This window comes from Eutrigla gurnardus, assembly GCF_963514095.1.
Source record: "Eutrigla gurnardus genome assembly, chromosome: 17".
Classification (NCBI taxonomy): domain Eukaryota; kingdom Metazoa; phylum Chordata; class Actinopteri; order Perciformes; family Triglidae; genus Eutrigla; species Eutrigla gurnardus.
In genome coordinates this window covers 15625726-15644402 of record NC_139928.1, presented here as the reverse complement: position 1 = coordinate 15644402, position 18677 = coordinate 15625726, and the positions used below count along the sequence as shown (strand labels likewise).

Sequence of the window (18677 nt, the reverse complement as noted above, 5' to 3'; positions counted from 1 at the left end):
AGGGGTAATTCCGAAGGGCAGTAGATGTAATAGGGTAATCTATTATACAGTCCAACTCTTTCTTCCTTGCTCCCTCCCCTCCTCCCTCCTCCCTCCCTCCTCCCCAGTCTTTCGGTTTCTCGCTGCCTCTGCCCTTGCATCAGCATTTCGTGAGGACAAATGAGAAGTAGAGTTTAACTATGCACATTCCTGATGCCCTCCTGCAGAGCCCAGCACTTTTGCAATTAAACTGGAATCCATCGCCACTATGATTCAAAGCTCACCCACTGGGTGGGGGCAGCTCACACACACACACACACACTGTCTGGCTGTGTGTGGCTGTAACCCCCCGTCCTCTGTTATGGTATCTGTACACAGCACAGGGAAATCTCCTTTCCACATAGAAAAAAAAAGAAAAAAGAAAGGCACCGTTTTTGTACACAAAAAAAATGTCTGTGATTGGCTCACCTACCCTTTCCCCCCCCCATGAGCTTCTTTTCTACTTATTTTCCTGTATTAAATATTATTATGACACTTTTCAGTCAGTTCTCCAGTTTAATATGGCGTCTTGAAAAAGGTCAACTCATGGCAGCAGAGCAATTAAAACCTGTCCCTCCTCCATCCCCCTGCTCTGTCTTCACCCCCCCATCACTGACATCTTTCTCTCTTGTGCTCTCCATTTTAGTCCCACCTCCCACAGACAAGGAGACGGCGAGAGAGACGGAGAGAGAGAGTCACCTCCTCCTCCTCCTCCTCCTCCTCCTCTCTCAGCACACGCTCACACTCTTTCCCTCCGATGCCGACTGGATGCAGACCGGGGGATTTCCAGCAGCGTCCTGACTCTGTCCTCCCTCTCCTTCCTCCCCCTCCTCCTCCTCCTTCAACACCCAGAGCTTCTCCTCTTCTGCCTGCTCTTTCCTCCTGCTCCTCACCACCAGGATGTGGCACTCGGTGGCTCTGCTCCTCTCTGGATTCTCTGCTTTGATCCACGGTGAGCCTGCACGCCTCTCTTTCTGCTTTTCATTCCGCTTCTCGGGGATCAGAAATGCAGCAGCAGCACTTTAGTCTCAAAGAGTGATTTTTATGGAGTTATTGATGCTTGATTTGTGAAGTATATGCTGGAATAAGAATTTTTGAGTAGAGAGAGAGAGAGAGAGAAGAAAAGTGAGAATCTGGCTCACCTGTTTGCTTTCTTGTTCGCCGTACGTCTCTGGGAATCTGTGCTGGTATTTTTCCTGGATCTACATGCTGAGTGAACCCAGGGGTTTGATGCCTCTACATGAGATGTTTAAACAGGCAGAATGATCCTGTGCAGCGAGGCAGATGACAGAATCAGTGTGTAGAGCAGTCATAACATTTCATCACTCCCCCCCCACCCCCTTCATACAACAAGCCACTTTCTGTCCAAGATCCTTGTGCATGACAGGAGAATCTACCCCCACACACAAAACAGGTCACAGATCAATTGAATTGCACGTATAGATCGGCTCTTCCTCCCCCTGTAGCCTTGTAGATGCGTTACTGCAGCTGAGCTGACGGGGCTCCGGGCAGCAGAAGTGAATATAAACGCTGACAGCTGATGACAGAGCTGAGAGGAGAGCAGGTGAAGTTTCCCTTCGGGGCAGAAGTACCAGCAGTGAAACACTTTTTCTGTTTATTTGTGCTTTCAAAAGGAATTTTTTTTGTATTACAATCCAGCAAAGAAAATACAAGATGGCTAGATTCAAACCAACATCTGAGGCTTTTTGAAGTCTGCTTCAAATTAAACCACCTTTCAATGCATAAAGATTTCTGACACTTTAGCGCAGAGATCCTTGAACCCTGACATTCTCCATGAATAAGCATCAAAGTCGGAAACAAAAATAATGTTCTGCATCTGCTTGTTTAGCACTCTATTGAGGTAATATAACACCAGATTTTCTTAAATTCATTAAATCCTGGATATTTTGAGCATCATTTAATAAGAATTCCCTGCGGTTCTGAATGGTATACTTGGTGGATTTATAAACCTTGGGATTCCTTGGATAAAGCTTAGCTGCGCTATGATGAACCCACTGATGTGAAACAAAGAGGAACGTTCGGTAACACACCCTCCTTTACACTTTAAATTGGTCCGCACACTCCCTCCAAGTCTATTCAATTAGTCCATCCATCTCGATTTATCATGTAGCCTATGTGTATTAGACCTGAGCATTTCAAACTAACCTAATTATACATTCATTAGAGCCAATTATGCCCCTATGTTTCCAATTATTTCTAATTGGATTACTTTTTGTTCACCGACTGTTCCAAGATCTCTAGGAATCGTTCTCCTGTTTGTCGATTTCCTTATGCATTAAAAAAAATGAATGTTGAATATTTAAATTCTATTCTAATTATTGATTTGTTTTCAAAAAATGTCACAAAAAATGCAGTTTCTCTCCCTTAAAATTCCCGTTTTAGTCTTGTTCTTTGGGTGTCCATAGATAAGGCAGTTCAGTTCCAGAGGGTAAATCTTCTGATTTGTCCAGATTATTATTATTATTATTATTATTATTATTGTTATTATTATTATTATTATTAATATTATTATTATTAGCATCCATCCCTGCCTGACTCCCACCCCACAGTCTCATTTGATTCCCAAGTGATGTTTGTCGGAGGTTTTCCTTTAAGATGTCATTCTGTTAGCCTCAGAGAAACCACACACTCAGTGTTTAATTAAGGGCTTAGGAGTGCAGCTCGTTTCCATAGATATAAATCATATCATATTTTCCGGCCTCTTCAGTGTCATTGCAGGGACCTCACCAGAGGAATCTGCTAAAGAACCTCCTGAAAGACTACAACCGGATGGAGCGGCCGGTGGGAAACGACTCCCACCCCCTCACCGTCATCTTCTCCCTCAGTATGATACAGATCATGGACGTGGTAGGTGTCTACATTTCAGAATGTGCAGCCTAATTATTACCAAATAATAATAATAACATATTTTATAACAGGAGACATTCTTTCAATATTTAGGGATTTGGACATTTAATGGTAACTTTTCTTTAATATTTAATAAGGATGTACACCAAGGAAATGTGCTAAGAATGTCTGAAATGTTTTGCAGGATGAGAAGAACCAGGTGCTCACCTCTAACATGTGGCTACGGATGGTAAGGACTCCTGAGAGATGTGACAATTAATTTGTTGCCATCATGGGTTGAGGTGATTTTTATCTGAAAAGTAGTAACATTATGTAAACATTATGGTAATGATATACACTCTGAGTCTGATGATAATAATCTCTAATATTTAGAAACAGAGGAGTTTTTTTTGACCGTAGGGAAATATACAAAATTAACATTTAGCCAGAGTGAAATGATTCATATCTATGATTGATCTGAGCATTAAACTGAGGGGACTGGAGGTAAAGTAGCTCGCTGTCCACTGGGATACAGACTGTCTCTGTCTGTGTGTTTAAGAGCTGGTTCGATCACTATCTCCAGTGGAACCAAAGCGAACACCCCGGAGTGAAAAACCTCCGCTTCACCACAGACCAAGTGTGGACGCCGGACATCCTGCTCTACAACAGGTAAAACACGCACAAGCACCCCGACACGTGCGTCACACACGTTTCAACAAGTGGTGCCACTTCCTCCCCTGTCCTTCCTCAGTGCAGATGACGACTTTGACTCCACCTTTAAGACCAACGTCCTGGTGAACTCCAGCGGCTATGCCGAGTATCTGCCTCCAGGTGGGTTTCATTTTTTAATTAATTCATTAATTTATTCTCTCATCTCAATGTTCTTCATCCCTTTCGCCCTTTTCCATTACTTCCTCATCTTCCTGCCATGCAGCGGAGGTATCTCATTATAATAATAATAATAATATGTGTAGTCATAAAGTGCTTCACATGATAAAATTGTTTAAATAAGACCCAAATAAATGAGCAGGCAAAAAATAAACAAGAAAAAAAAGTAAAAAAAAAAGAATTATTTAAAAAATGAAAAATATTTAAAAACACGAAATTACAAACATCACGTCTCCCCTCCTTTTACATATGACATTCATATTTTATGAGTATAAAACAGCCTCCTTATTTACTCGCTGGATACAGATTCTTAGCTCTGGGAGTAAAACCTATAGGAGTCACTTGCTTCCTCCCTTTCCTGTCTTAATCCAAACGCAAGACCTAGCAAGAGTGAACATAATATAGAAACACTAACTCCCCTGAGTGGCCACTGCTCTTTACTTCTTCTCAGTCGTTTCTTTTCACACCAGCAGCAGCCTGAGATTGAATCTGAGGACGGCGGTCGAGTAGAAATGGCCTCCTGATGTAAAAGTGGAGGATAATGAGCTCAGAAAGCCCACCCTATCAATTCCATCCAACCGCCGTGTTTGTTATTAGGCTGCCGCTGAATATAAATACAGTTCCTTAATGCTGTGATTTGGATCAGAGCCAATTAGGGGAAGAATAAAGAGACGGCGCTCGACTTTGGGTGGAATGAGGGAGGTTTTTTACAACAAAGCACGATGAGAACGAGAGCAAGGGTGCAGGGAGCAAAGATAAGCTGGAGCAAGTCTGGTTGGGTCTCTTTCGGGCTGTTATTATCAGCAAATAAAAGGCAGCAGGTTTGTGGGTGGCAGGTGTAGAGCGGCAGCTCGACAAGCAGTGAATTATTTAAAAGGATCTCGTGTCTCCTGCACACCATCATTTGCAGAAACCCCCCCTCATAGCTGCACATGTGAAGGTGTTAGGTTGGGGGGGTCTGATGGCGTAACGGGAGATAAGGCGTAACGGCGGTTTGGCTCACATCTTGGGTGACATTTTGCAAATCTTGCTTCCTGGTCATGTAAGCGAGAGAGAGAGAGAGACAGAGAGAGAGAGAGATTACAACAAGCTGCAGGAAAAATCCAGGTGTCTTTTTTTTTGTGAGCGTCAAGGTTACTGGCGATGAGAGGCAGGGCACCAAATTATACAGTGCATGAAGGAGCACGGATCAGTGGACTGCAGAGGCAGACTACTTTTAACTGATTAGTGTAATTAATGGGGGTTACTGCTTCAGAAGTTCAGAACAGGAGTAATTATAAAGACATCATCCCCATAAAGCAAAGGCAACAATTTCATGATGGTTACCGGAGTATATAAAAAGAACATTTAAAGCTACTTCATTTGCTTGTCATTTTTACAGTCAAGCTCTGCTTTGAAACTCAGCCTTCAACCTGCTCACCTCCTCTCTGAAGGCTTATTTGCATAATCGGCAGCCTCATAATAAATGTCTTCGGATATAAGACCTCGTTGGAATGTCGGTTCTGCCTGCGTCTCAACGCCTGAAAGGGGCTCGCTCCGTTTATTCCACTAATTCCTTTGTTTGGGGACGGACACCAGCGTGCATTTTGTGCATATATATGTACGTGGGGCATTCATTTTGCATCTAATTAGTTAGTGGTGTTATGATTAGGGTCTCATTTTTCAGTGTCACTGTCTTAGCCAGCAGCTGTGAGCGAGGAGACAGCATTTTGTTTGCAGAGTATATATCTGTAACCTGCGGGCGAAAAAAAACGCAGCTGCCTTTTTTCATAGACACTCCTTTGAAGGCAAGTTCTTTCTGATTCCGTCTTTGCTTTCACTTTTTCCAGCCTCCAAACTCGATTTCAAAATAGTGAACTCCCTGTAGACGTGCAGTGTGCACTCTTGTTTCCCAAAAACATTTTTTATATCAAAAATATGAGGTGGCTGAGTTCAGAACTCAAGTCGTTGGAAGCTGGATATGAAACGAATGAGTGATGTTTCCTGACAGGTGGCTTTAGAGCTTTAACCTTCGACCTGCCTGCTGGTCTTCTGTCTCAGGAATCTTCATGAGCACGTGCAACGTGGACGTCCGCTGGTTCCCTTTTGACATCCAGAAGTGTGAGTTGAAGTTCGGCTCTTGGACGTACGACGGCTGGCTGCTGGACCTCCAGATGAACGACGCGGACATCTCAGGCTTCATGCCCAACGGAGAGTGGGACTTAGTCGGTGAGTAGCTGCATAGAAAACACCCAGCCTCCAGGGTCAGGGAGCAGAGCTTAACCAACCAAACCACCACACCACACACCCACTGAGGCCCCTTGGACTCCTCAAGATTCCACCCCTCACCCCCTAACCCAGTCATGTGACATGCAACAGGGTCAAACCCTCTCCATCGTCCCTGCTCTTCCAGGAGTGCCCGGCACCAGAAGCGAGGTCTTCTATGATTGCTGTAAGGAGCCTTACCCGGACGTGACGTTTGTCGTGACCATACGGCGGCGGACGCTCTACTACGCCCTGAACCTGCTCGTCCCCTGTGTGTTGCTGTCCTCCATGACCCTGCTCATCTTTGTGCTGCCGGCCGACTCTGGGGAGAAGATCTCACTTGGTGAGTGGATCAGAATGGACAAAAGGCAGCGGTGGCCAAAAAAGACTTTAACTTGGGGGAACATAGTGCTTAAAACTGAGCGTTGCACAACATGCAAAGCTTCCTAGCATGAAGGCGAAACAGTGAAGCGGCGGTGCTGAAGACGATGGGGTGGGATGAAAGAGGTGTAGGGAGAGAGGGTGGAGCTGAGAGAGGAGAGGGGATTACAAGATGAAGTATAAAGATGAGAAATGCGAGGAGGAGGAACAGACACAGCTGGTGTGGGGAAGGTAGAGAAAAGGGAAACGCGAACAGGAAAAGAATTTGAAAGGATGAAGACATGACAGCACAAAAGAGAGGGAAATTATGAAGAAGAGGGAAAGGTGGGAGGCAACCGACTGGCTGAATGATAGGCTGAGGAGAGAGAGAGAGAGGGGGAAGCGGTGGCGCACATACATTTTAATATCCGCTTCAACCTGTTCAGAGCACAAGACGGATGACGTTCACCTCATCCAGACAGAATAGACTCTGGATCATCTCGCTCTGAAAGGAGAAGCCCATTAATCGTAGAAGATCGGCTGAAAAATTATTGGCAACTATTCTGATGAATGATTATTTGTTTAGGCCATTTAAAAACAAATAGGCTCTACTCTCTGGATCCGCCTTCTCAAATGTGGATTGTAAATAGAATATTCTGAGGGTTTAGATGACTGGTCGGACAAAAATAAGCATTTTTAATATTTCACTATGAAATAATTATGACATTTAATACACAAAGTGATTCATTTATCAAGAAAATAGTTGGCAGATGAATAAAAAAACAACTCATTAATTGCAGTCCGGTCTTTGTACCAAATACACCATAAAATAACTATGGATGATTGCTTGTGCTTTGTTTTGTAAATCCTACTGGACTCGTGTCTGAGTGATGAGGACGCTGTGGCAGCATTTTCACAGAATATCCTTAACCTCAACACAGAATACATGACGCAGCATTTTTCCTTAATGCCTGGTGCTATCTGGTCACACAAATCCACAATAGTTACCAATATTGGATTCACAGGATGTTTGTATCACTATGATGATTTTCTTTAGATATTTAAATATAAAACAGACAAAAAATATATTTTTATTATTACATGCAGGATGGGGATAGGTTCATTGATGACTCTTAATTGCCCGTAGGTGTGAATGTGAGCGTGAATGGTTGTTTATCTCTACATGTCGGCCCTGTGATAGACTGGTTACTTGTCCAGGGTGTACCCTGCCTTCGCCCAATGATAGCTGGGATCGGCTCCAGTCCCCCCGCGGCCCTGAATACAGGATAAGTGGTAGACGATGGATGGATGGATGGATGGATGGATGGATGGATATTTTAACATTCAGAATTTTTATCTAATCCACATCTCTGGCAGCAGCCAGTGCATCCTTTTCCTCTACCCCTTGGTCCCTACAGACGCACTTTGCCTGGATATCGAACCCTGGCCTCCTCAAGGGCCCCTTGGACTCCTCAAGATTCCACTCCTACCAGCACCAGATCAATAGGCCTGTGCAAAAAAATAATAAAAAAATCAAAACCTGAATTAACAAACCGCTAACCCTAAAACAAAAATAAATTCCATTAATTTTAATATTTTTAAATGTTGCTGCATCCCCCTCTGACCCTGGGTAGCTGGACCCCTGTACACACACACGGCCAATTAACCTATTGATGTAATTAAAGCTAGTGAATTGATTAGAGACTGTCACTCCGCCTGATGGAGGAGACACGGGGACAGAAAGGCTGGGCCTCTGGGGAGAGAGGTGCATGCTTAAGGTGCATTCTTAAAAAAGAATAATCGCATTTTCTGCAAAAGGAGGCAACATAAAAGAAGCATCTTTCATTTTCTTAATATCCGTTAAGGACATTCATATTTTATCTCTCGGCCAAGGAGTTTAATTGAATGCTTCTGTATGGGCACATTTGTGCCAACAAAGCACTGTTGGGGAAGCGAGTGGGATAAATGAAGGTGTAGATGAGTTTCAGATGAGAGGTGTGTGTGTGTGTGTGTGTGTGTGTGTGTGTGTGTGTGTGTGTGTGTGTGTGTGTGTGTGTGTGTGTGTGTGTGTGTGTGTGTGTGTGTGTGTGTGTTCACGTGCACATAAGCAGAGTTTGGACCACTTTAAAACAAATGTGTGCTTTTTGCTGCAGAGGTACAGATCATCAAAGAGTAATTTGCAGTATGAGCTTCGTCCGGTCATTTACAGGAATCGAACGTGATCTCATCCCGAGTGTGACCGTTCATCAAAATACAAAGCACGCACTTAGTGACGTTTCTCAAGGGAGAGAACCACAATATTGATTGTTTAGCGAAATGCAGTTGCAGTATGACGTTGCCTCATCTGTCCGTCTCTCCTGCAGGCATCACCGTCTTGCTGTCTCTGACTGTTTTCATGCTGCTGGTCGCAGAAATCATGCCGGCCACATCGGACTCCGTCCCTCTTATAGGTATGTGACACCTGATTCACTTGCTCTTTAATGAGCAAATTATGTACATACTGCAAGCTGCCATCAGACAGTAACAATCAATATTTGATCTTGAGTTTTAATCCTCTCAGTAGTAACTCCTAGTGGTGTACGGAGGGAATTAGCCTGTGGTGGCTGGGCTAATTTGTACCAAACACAAAGTACAGTTGAGGGTAATGGGAATGGCATCAGTAGCAGGTATTAATTAATAATGATGATGGCTCCACAATCAGCCAAAATGATTACAATTCATCCTAAGGGGGAGAAGCTCAAGGGCACCAGCTGGACAATGTGGTGTATGCACAGATCCGTACATTGGGGAAACGGAACTGCTGCACAAGCGAATGGCATCACACAAGAGAGCCAGTTCCTCAGTGTAGGACTCAACAGTCCATCTGCATCTTTAGGACGAGGGACACAACTTTGAGGACACCACTGTTCACATTCTGGCAAAGGTCTTTACGATCTGTCCAGGATATCAAACCCTGAGACTCTCCTGTTTGGATGGTTAATAGCACACTCACAACATATTGCAACACAGCGGTGAAGCTACAAAATGCATAATGACAACATCTGCTCGCCTGAAAATGTAAATCGGCTAAAATTGATTTAATATTTGGTGAGCTAAAGTTGCAGCCGGAGACAGATTCGCTTAAAGACACAAATCCCGGCCATTAAATGTGTTGGAGAAGAAATGTTGAGTTCCAGAGTGCTGCTTTCAGCATAATTCCTTTAATTAAAAAATAACCACCATGATGCAGACTTAATCTGCTCTTTAATTTTACATAAACAATGTTGTGTCGGTAGCAGGTCCCAGGTCGGCATGACTATATTAAAGGAACGTTTTTTGTTTGAATGAAACTGAACATGAAATATTATGATAACCTTGTAGCGTTTGTCTCAGGATATTGGCAGGATGGCAGTGCAAAATGACTTAAAATGAAATATAACGGCACTATTTCCCAATCTCCTCCGCCCAGGTCAGTACTTTGCCAGTATAATGATCATCGTCGGGATGTCAGTCATCGCCACAGTGGTGGTTCTGCAGTATCATCACCACGATCCCAATGGAGGAAACATGCCAAAATGGGTGAGCTCAGAAGTCTTCATCAGAACCTGAAGTGCTATCCGTCGCACACATCGTGCTTTCCTGATGTGGTTCCTGCTTGTTCTCCCCTGTCTCAGACACGATCCGTTCCTTATTATTGTTATTAATCTCACCTTCATCATCATTCACATCACGCCACATTCAGTCACATCATTCGTCAGCGCTACCTGCGCTCCTCCGCCGGTTTCCTTCCCTCCCTTTTCGCTCTCCGACTTCCTCGGCTATGACTCACCCGGCAGTGTCGGGCTGCCGGAGCGTGTTCATCAAATGCCTCAGACTTCAACGGTAGAGAGTTTTCAAAGCCCTCGGAATATGTAGGTGGATCCGATGTTTGACTCATTCCCTCTTCTTACATTTCTTGTCTTCTGGTTGAAAAAAACCAACACAACCTTGAAGGCTTTTTTTTGTCCAAAAGTTTTCACTCAAATGTGATAAAATGTGGAAAAAGAGCCAATAACATGGCATATAAAAAAGATGAAGACGTTTCCTGTAATATGAATGGAGCGGAAATGTAGGCTGGCAGGTTTACATTTAGCAATGTATGCCGCATGGATCAACACATTGAAGGACATTCTGTTGACGAATGGTCCCTTCAGACAGTCCGACGGCCAATTAACAAGCTAATTGATACGGTTCAGATGAGTGCGCCGACCCAGCACTGTTTCATAATTGCAGTCTGGACAAAAACAACATCAACAGCAGCAGCAGCAGCCGTTACCTGACCAGTAAACACACCCGGGGGAGACTAATTGAGCAGTCATCTGAACATTAGTTTTCTCATTAAATGCCAAACACCCATCTGAATGCTCTTTGGCCAATAAGCCCTTAAGGGGGGGGGACGTGTAGTCTCATTCCAAGCGTGTTAATTTTTCATGTTGTAGAGGAGGAGAGGAAACTCTAGACTCACTAGAATAGCACAAGCTTTACCGAACCCAACATGCCAGCAGCTAATATCCTCTTAGTTTACAGACGTTATTGGAGGCTCGTTACACCGTAATCTGACAGTCAATAGTCAAGAGTTTAAATGGAATCCTTTTGTAAAACGTGTAAGCATCCTCTCTGCTGCAAGTACAGTTAAAACTAAATAAGAAATCTCTTTAACTCAAGGTCTCCGGTGAGTATCTTGAACTTCTGCTTATAAAAGTGAAACATTTTGAAAGAAGCAGCCCCCGACATCACGACAAACGAGGCTATTCGCCCAGTTTAACTGCGTGATGTGAAGGTCAAGATGTGTAGCTGGGTTTCATTATTTGCTGGCTCTCAATGCTTATTCATTTCATTTGCTTCCTCTTCTGCTCTGCTTCTCCCCGTCCTCTCCTCTCTTTCTCTACTGAACCCACATTCTCTGGATTCCTCTCCACAGGTGCAGCTCGTCTTGCTGCAGTGGGTGGCGTGGTTCCTGCGCATGAAGCGGCCGGGAGAGAACGACGACCCAGAGCGGCCCCCGTGCGCCCCCCACTTGCGCCGCTGCTCCTCGGGCTCCCAGAGCGGGAGCATCCCTAATCCATCGGACCCCACCCTCCATCCACTGCACCCGCAGAACCTGGCTCCGCTCCAAACAGGGCCCCTCCACGCGGGGCATCCGCACCTCCACGCCCAGTCGAGCGCCAACAACAACGGGAACCTTCTTTACATGGGCTACCACAGCATGGAGGACCCTTCTGTGCTCTCGGAGCCTCTCCAGAGGAATATAATCCCCACAGGCCCTCCGCGGGTACCGGGGAGCCCGCCTCCTCACCTCCCATCTCAGTTCTGCAGCTCCCCACAGCCTCCCACCTCCAATATGGATACTGTAGGCTGCCCCAGCACCGTCTCCAGTGGCGGGGGCTTCGGAGGTGGACCCGGAGGGCTTGGAGGGTGCTCGACAGCAGGGATAGGAGACCCCCAGCTACACGCCATCCTGGAGGAGGTGCGCTACATGGCAGACCGTTTCCGGGAGCAGGACGAGTCGGAGAGCGTGGCCGACCAGTGGAAATTTGCAGGGGCTGTGATTGATCGTCTGTGTCTGGTGGCATTCAGCATTTTCAACATAATATGCACCATCTCCATCCTCATGTCGGCTCCCAACTTCGTGGAGGCTATGTCGAAGGACTTCGTTTGAAATGAAAGAGGATAAATAGAGGAGGAGAAGCGTGAAGGAAAGGATGAGGGGAATTAAATAAAGGATGAAGGATGGAGTGGGCCAAGATCCAAGGAAACACAATTTCCAGCGGACCGTAGGCTCTGTGATTTGAACTTGGAAATAGAAAAAAAAACAACCTACAAATGGTTTTCTTTGCAATACATTCTGTTTTATAACTGGAATATAGGAAGAAAACAGATGAGAGGGGGGGTACAGAGTGGACTTAAAATGAGATTACAGCGAGCAGCGTGCTTTATCAGATCCTCGACAAGGTGAAATGGATTCCTGCGGTTAATTCAAAGACTTTCCAACAAAAATTGAGGGGAACGAAAGAGTAAGAGAAAAAGAAGATTATCAATCCAATGCAAGTAATAAGGCTATTTAAAGCAAGGGGGAGATTGAGAGAGTTAGAGAGGCAAAGAGACAGGCAGAGAGGTAGAGACAGATAAATAAGACAGATATTTGTTTTGCTTTCTCGACGGGGGGAGGAGACAGTCTGTCACTCCCACATGTCGAGAACAGACTGCTTCGTTTAAAGTGGTGTGAGGAGGAGAGGGGGAAAAAAAGACTTTTAAGGAAGACTTCATCCCTCATGAGACCGGATAACGGCTTGATGCTCTGGGTAAACAAAAGTGGACGGGCGATCCGGAAGGAGAGAGGAACTCATCTGTTATTCAATCACATCCATCTAACGACGGTCAAATTGAAAGACCTTGGATAATCTTTAAGACTAATGCGCTTTTAAAAGATGAAGTACTCTCTCTGCTCGATGCAAACCACTTTAACTTTGCGAGATGGTATCTCTCGGAGACGATCGGCAATCTGCAACAATCAGCAAAGATCAGGGGCTCCTGAGCAGCAGGGACCACGGTGCGCAGCGCTTATCACGGCCGGGGAAAACGAATGAACCGCTCATCAACGACGCAATGGACGGCAACTGCATCAGAGTGGAGGCTTGAGCCAATGATATCTCATGGAGCAGTTACCTAACTGGATGTGACAGGTGGTATTACACCAATGGATCTCATTGGATTTCATATTAAAGGTTTAAACGGGAGGTCAGGTCTTCAAAAGAACACAATAAAGGGATGAGATCATAATTCACGCATTTATATGGAGAAGCAACATCCCATCAAATATCTGTCAGTTCCCTTCAGGGGGGGTTAGAGCATTTGCACATATCCCAAATTAAAGATTTAAATGGAGCTGTATTTTCATGAAATTGAGTGCAGTCGAAGACGTGTTGATTTAAGGGGTCTGGATTCAAAGTACAGCCTTCAGCCATAGAGTCTCTGCAGAAAACGGTAAACCAATTAACAAAATACGTCGGTTTGGCTCTGAGGAAATTCCGCTTGTCTGCTCGCAGTTTGAATGTGTTCGCTGAAAGCAAAGTTAAGCATAGCTTAGTTTGATTCATGTCCGTGGGTGCAAACGATTTCCCGATGTGGCGTGACCTAAGTACAAGTTGTATTACGCTATTTCCAATCAATCACAATCACATTTCCAATATTCCAAGCCCCCATAGCCCAGATACTGTAACTGGAGCTGAGCTCACCATTCCACATTCAAAATGTAAGCAGACATAAGGAACCTCAGTTTGCCTGAATGTAGTTGCTTCCTCAAAAAACAGGAGTTATGAGTTACTCTTTATTTCATATTTCGTCAACATAAGCCTACAATATGTCACGTTGTCTGTGACACACAGCCTCATGCCCATTTGTTCCTAATGATCCTTAAAAACACGTCACGAGCATCAAAGTCATTTCCTTAAAAAAAGCAAGAGAAGCATTTGTTGGGGACTATTTTCAGCTGCAGATCAATAAACACTTAAAGCGTATATTTACCTCAGCAGGACGGTGTAACTTGTCATTCAAAAGCTTTTATTGTGAAGCAACAAAATCGGGGAATTGTCGGGTTTTGGTCAACGTAAAACAACTCTGTACAGAAACAGAAACACCTCTCTCCATCTTCTGTCTCGCCTCCTCTCTGAAGTCGAGTCTCCTAGCAGGCAGAAAGTAAACTTCCTGGTGGGAGGATGCTTTCTGACACCTAAACACTCACATCTGTACACTTCTCACCCTGAAAATAAAGGATTCTCCTTTTTTCTATCACTTTTGGTCTGCTCCCTATGTCTCTTTCTGTTGGCTGGACCGACACCAAAAAAAAAAAAGAAGAGAAAAATGACAGTGTGGGGATCAGAGGAGGAGAGAAAGTGCTGACGCGCAGTGGGAGCTGGACAGGGCCTTAATTGATCACTCGATCGGGAAGGAGAGAAGGGGGTTGGGGGGGGGTGAGATGGGAGGAAGAGGAGGGGGGAGGGTTAATGGAGGAACTAGGGGGGCATACTGGGTAATTCATCGGATTTATGAGGGACAGAGGGAGAGGAGATGGGTGCTCAGACAAGCATAACTCAGCCACACACATCAAATAAAAAGGCCAAAGCTGTATATCACACCACAGGGGAAATAAATCCCGCAGAAATAAACAGAAATTAGGGACATATTTTCACGCACCTTTGTGTCAATTAGGCAAGGAGCGTGTGTGTGTGTGTGTGTGTGTGTGTGTGTGTAGCCCTCACTGTGTCACTCAGTCAGTGTGCCAGGCTGAGTGAAGCTCCATAGTAGTGTATTTACAGTAGTGTGTGGGTCCTCCAGCCATGGCCTCCTTGTTTGACGGGCTAACTCTCGCTCTCTCTCCGAGGTTGAAAAATGTGCCGCGTCAGCAAATCTCGCAGCACTTAGATTTACTGTGTTCACTGGGATGGAATAAAAGAAGAGGGAGAACGTGTGTGAAGATTATCTAGTGTGTGTGTGTCCGTGGGAAAGATGAGCCTCCGGGTCTGCACATGCATAGAATCAATCAGTTGGAGTTTTTGTTTTCTGCTCACAATTCTGATTTACGGAAAGCGTGCTGACCTGAAGCTTCCTCCCAGGCCTTAGATATTTTACTGAAGGGTAATTCCACTGAACCCTACTGGAGGAACATTAGGCTTCACGCAGCTAACTGTGTAAACGGGGCAGCGATATGAAGCTAAAAAGATGCAATCACTGCAAAGCATACAAATGAACCACAAAGACGGCTTCAAATTAATCTTAAATATTAAAAAAAACTACAAAAAAAACATGCACTAAGAGATATTACAGTGGGAGTCCCTTATTAAAACACATATCTGGTTGCACACCTGTTCTCTCCGAGGGTCCCGCTGTGTTCTGCTGCAAGAAAGCTCCCCGACATCTTGCGGCCGAGGCCGATCAATGGCTTTTAATTACCAGGGGCCCAAAGCGCTGGTCGATACAGCTGACGAGAAGCAGAGAGAGAGAGAGAGAGACAGAGAGAGCTCCAGATGGTGATTGATGCTCCTTCCTCCCAGGGAGCCTACCTACAGATATGTCGTTAGGCTTGATTAATCCTGCCAAGCCACATTCATTCACTTTACAGACTGTGGTGTAACCAGGCCGGGACGCTGCGGTCGCAAGGTTAAGTGGACAAGAGGTGTCTGACCTGAGGAACACAGACCTCTTAAACAGTAAGTCATCATTGACCTGTTGCTCTTTGTAGTACCGGCTGCAGCACTTTGATTTCTTACCTGACTGGTAGATGATCTCCAGGTAAACTGCATCAAGAAACGCTACAAATAACTTTATCCATAAAGTTCTGACACATTTCCAGGCCTGCGATCATTGGCGTAAGTTTAGTTACTGAGGATTGTTACTCACCGTCCAACCCCAGGAAATCGATGGCGTTCTGTCTGTGCCACTTGCACTGTGAATAATGAACTACGAATCATCTGTTCATTAATTTCTTTTGGCGCGATCAGATATTATCACTTTCACAAAATTGTTCATGTAAAAAAAAAAAAAAAAGTGATTAAAAGGTGCAGACAATGTCATAATAATTAATGTGTAAAAATGGTCCAATGATGGAATCAGAAGGAGAATCTCTTTTTTTCATTTCATGCGATCACGCAGCCTCATGCAGACACTGATTATTTTAGATACCAGTTATTACCCTCAACCATTCCAGAGAAAATTAAGCATAACATTGCATTTAAGTCTGATGACACTCGGCTGAAGTTTGTTATATCTTACACAACTAACTCGTCCTTAGTTGCCCCCTCTCCGGAGAATGTTGCAACTCCGTGCAACTCAACCGAGTTTATTAAAATGAGGAAAGAAACAAAAAGGGATAATCCAGGAGTTCAATGCATGAAGGGCGTTGGGAAGATTCTCGATTCGACGCGGATATGCCTTTTAATTATACATGGCATAATTATGCATGTGTTTGGTTACATAACGTTATTTGAGATTTCAGATCCATCTTTTCTATTCTGAGAAGCAGACGAGGAACAAACAGAGAAAAAAAGCTGTTTGCTTGGCACAGTAGATAAACACGCCAGGAAGAGAAAGGAGAAATAAAACGGCTTTAGATCGGCTGCTTCTTTGTAAAACTGAAAATGGCTGTTTTCACTGAAACCTCAACAACGTGGACGTTAAGTGGACTCATTTTCCCTGAGGCGTGACCACCAGGTTGGGGACATTATTCCAGTTAAAACCAGTCGACTGTTCAGAAGAGATGTTCTTACTGAACCGACAAGAGAATTCACGTTCTCCTCCTCCTCCACACCACACGTCACAGTATTCAACCTGTTGATCCAAGCTTAAGCCCTTATTCTCAGCTCTCAGTTTTTATTATTTCACTAGAATAACTTATAATAAGAATTACTTGACTATGATACAAATCCAGTTACGCCAGTGAGGATCGATTTGCTAAGATGTCTAAATATTAAATAAAAAACCCCAAGAATTTATGAATTCATTTCAAGTAAAGCTGGTCCTAATTACATGTTAAAACATGTATTTCTACATTTTTGTTGACTTTCCCTCCTTTTAACATGCTGATGTGTTTTGATGTTCAGCAATTAAAGAAGTAAAAATCCACTAAATAAAAAAAGAAATACCCCAACATAGATATACTCCATTACAATGCAAAAGTCCTCCATACAAGATGGCCCTTCAGTGAAAGTACAACAGTACTATTAGCATATATAAGCATGTTTTAGCAGTATGGAAAGCAAAATGTCCAATCCTGCAGCGTTTCCCTGTGAAATAGTGCAACAGTTTAAAGAAGTATAGAAAGTAAAGGTCACTCAAACGCAGTAAATTCACTTCGTTACTTTACCTCTAACCTAGACGTCTAGATAAATTGTCCAAATCACCAAATCAGTGCTTGCTGGGTGTTACTGGACTCTTAACTTAACGGCCAGGAGAGTTTTATAATAAAAACAGTGTTATTTCTCGGAGCTAGGGGTGCAAAGAGCTAATATGTTAAGTATTAAGATAATATAGGCTACATAGTAAGAGTTTATAGTCTTAATAAGGATTCTCTCTGCGTTGGAAACATTAGAAAAATTGAAAACGGGTGCAGGTGGTGAAGTCAGGGTGGCGGTGTGCAGTCAGCATACTGTATAGTACCAACGTGAGACAGCTCTAACGAGATGAGTATTTCCACCTCGGCAGTGCCAATGCAAACAAACATTTTATGGGCTCTGTTCCACCGGGTGCATTAAGAGGCCCAGTGGTTTTTTTGGGGTTTTGAATAATGCCTCACCTCCGGCTCTCCCTACCTCTTAACGGCCCGCAACAGTGACCAACATAAAGATCCATGTGACCATGGGAATGTCACTGTTCCCAGAATAATGTGCCTTTTTATGAGCCGTGCTGCCTGCCATGGGGAGCCGTTCTGTGCTGCACTTCTCCCTTTCCCCGCAGACCCGGGGCTGTTTTTCAGGCAGGAACTGTGCATTTTTAAACGGAAGACTGGATAGTATATTATGAAGACAAGCACTGCAGCAAAGCTATTCATAAATGAGACATCTACTAATGAGGGCACAGTCTCTTTGGTCTGTTCCGTTATTTGTTAGGCTCCACTCAAAGCGGCGACGTTGTACCTTCCAATTCATCTTACTCCGCTTTAAGCTGCAGAAAGAGGCATAATGGAAATGTTTCCAGCCAGCAAACTGTCAAATCTGTTCCCCGTCACCTCCAGCAGGCTGAATACTGCAGTAACAAAACAAAACTCGCTGTCAAATCAGCCGTAGTCAATCTGTGATGAACAATTTGACTCTGAACTTAGCATTTATGACCAGCGACTCAATGTGAACCACATTAGCATAAATGCCTCCCATGCGAAATTGGCTTCTCTCTCTCTAAAATTAAACTGAATGAGACGCTGTAATCACCTTTTTCTGAGCAGCTCACAAAAGCAACACTCATTAAAAGCAATTTGTTCAGCATGGCTGTAGCATGTTTGGCCAAATGACATTTAAACACATTTAAAGCGTATTAGGTGCGCTCGTCTTCCTTCCTTCAAGAAGTTAATTGGTCCCAGACGAGCACTGCTGTGGCTTTATCGCTTTATGTCTTTATAGAGAGTCTCGACACTGGCCAGTCCCCACTGGACAGGAAGAGAATCCATACATTGATAACCACAACCGGAGTGCTTTATCATTCAACAGCTGGTCTAAAGCCTCCTGGAAGAGACTTCATATTACTGACATAAATACAACAAGTCCACGGTTCATTTTATGAGCAAATAAATTCAGACCATCAGCTTTTGTTCCCAA

The 18677-nt window shown here is 44.2% G+C and overlaps 1 protein-coding gene across 1 annotated transcript; it reads left to right on the top strand.

Annotated features, from left to right (window-relative positions):
* Positions 1-877: 877 nt before the first annotated feature.
* chrna11 (cholinergic receptor, nicotinic, alpha 11) lies at positions 878-13550 on the top strand. Its single transcript, XM_084032412.1, has 10 exons — positions 878-970; positions 2747-2886; positions 3071-3115; positions 3425-3534; positions 3617-3696; positions 5794-5961; positions 6146-6340; positions 8721-8807; positions 9806-9915; positions 11297-13550. The coding sequence occupies exons 1-10, from the start codon at positions 919-921 to the stop codon at positions 12032-12034; spliced, it is 1725 nt and encodes a 574-aa protein (XP_083888538.1). The 5' UTR covers positions 878-918; the 3' UTR covers positions 12035-13550.
* The last annotated feature ends 5127 nt before the right edge of the window (positions 13551-18677 follow it).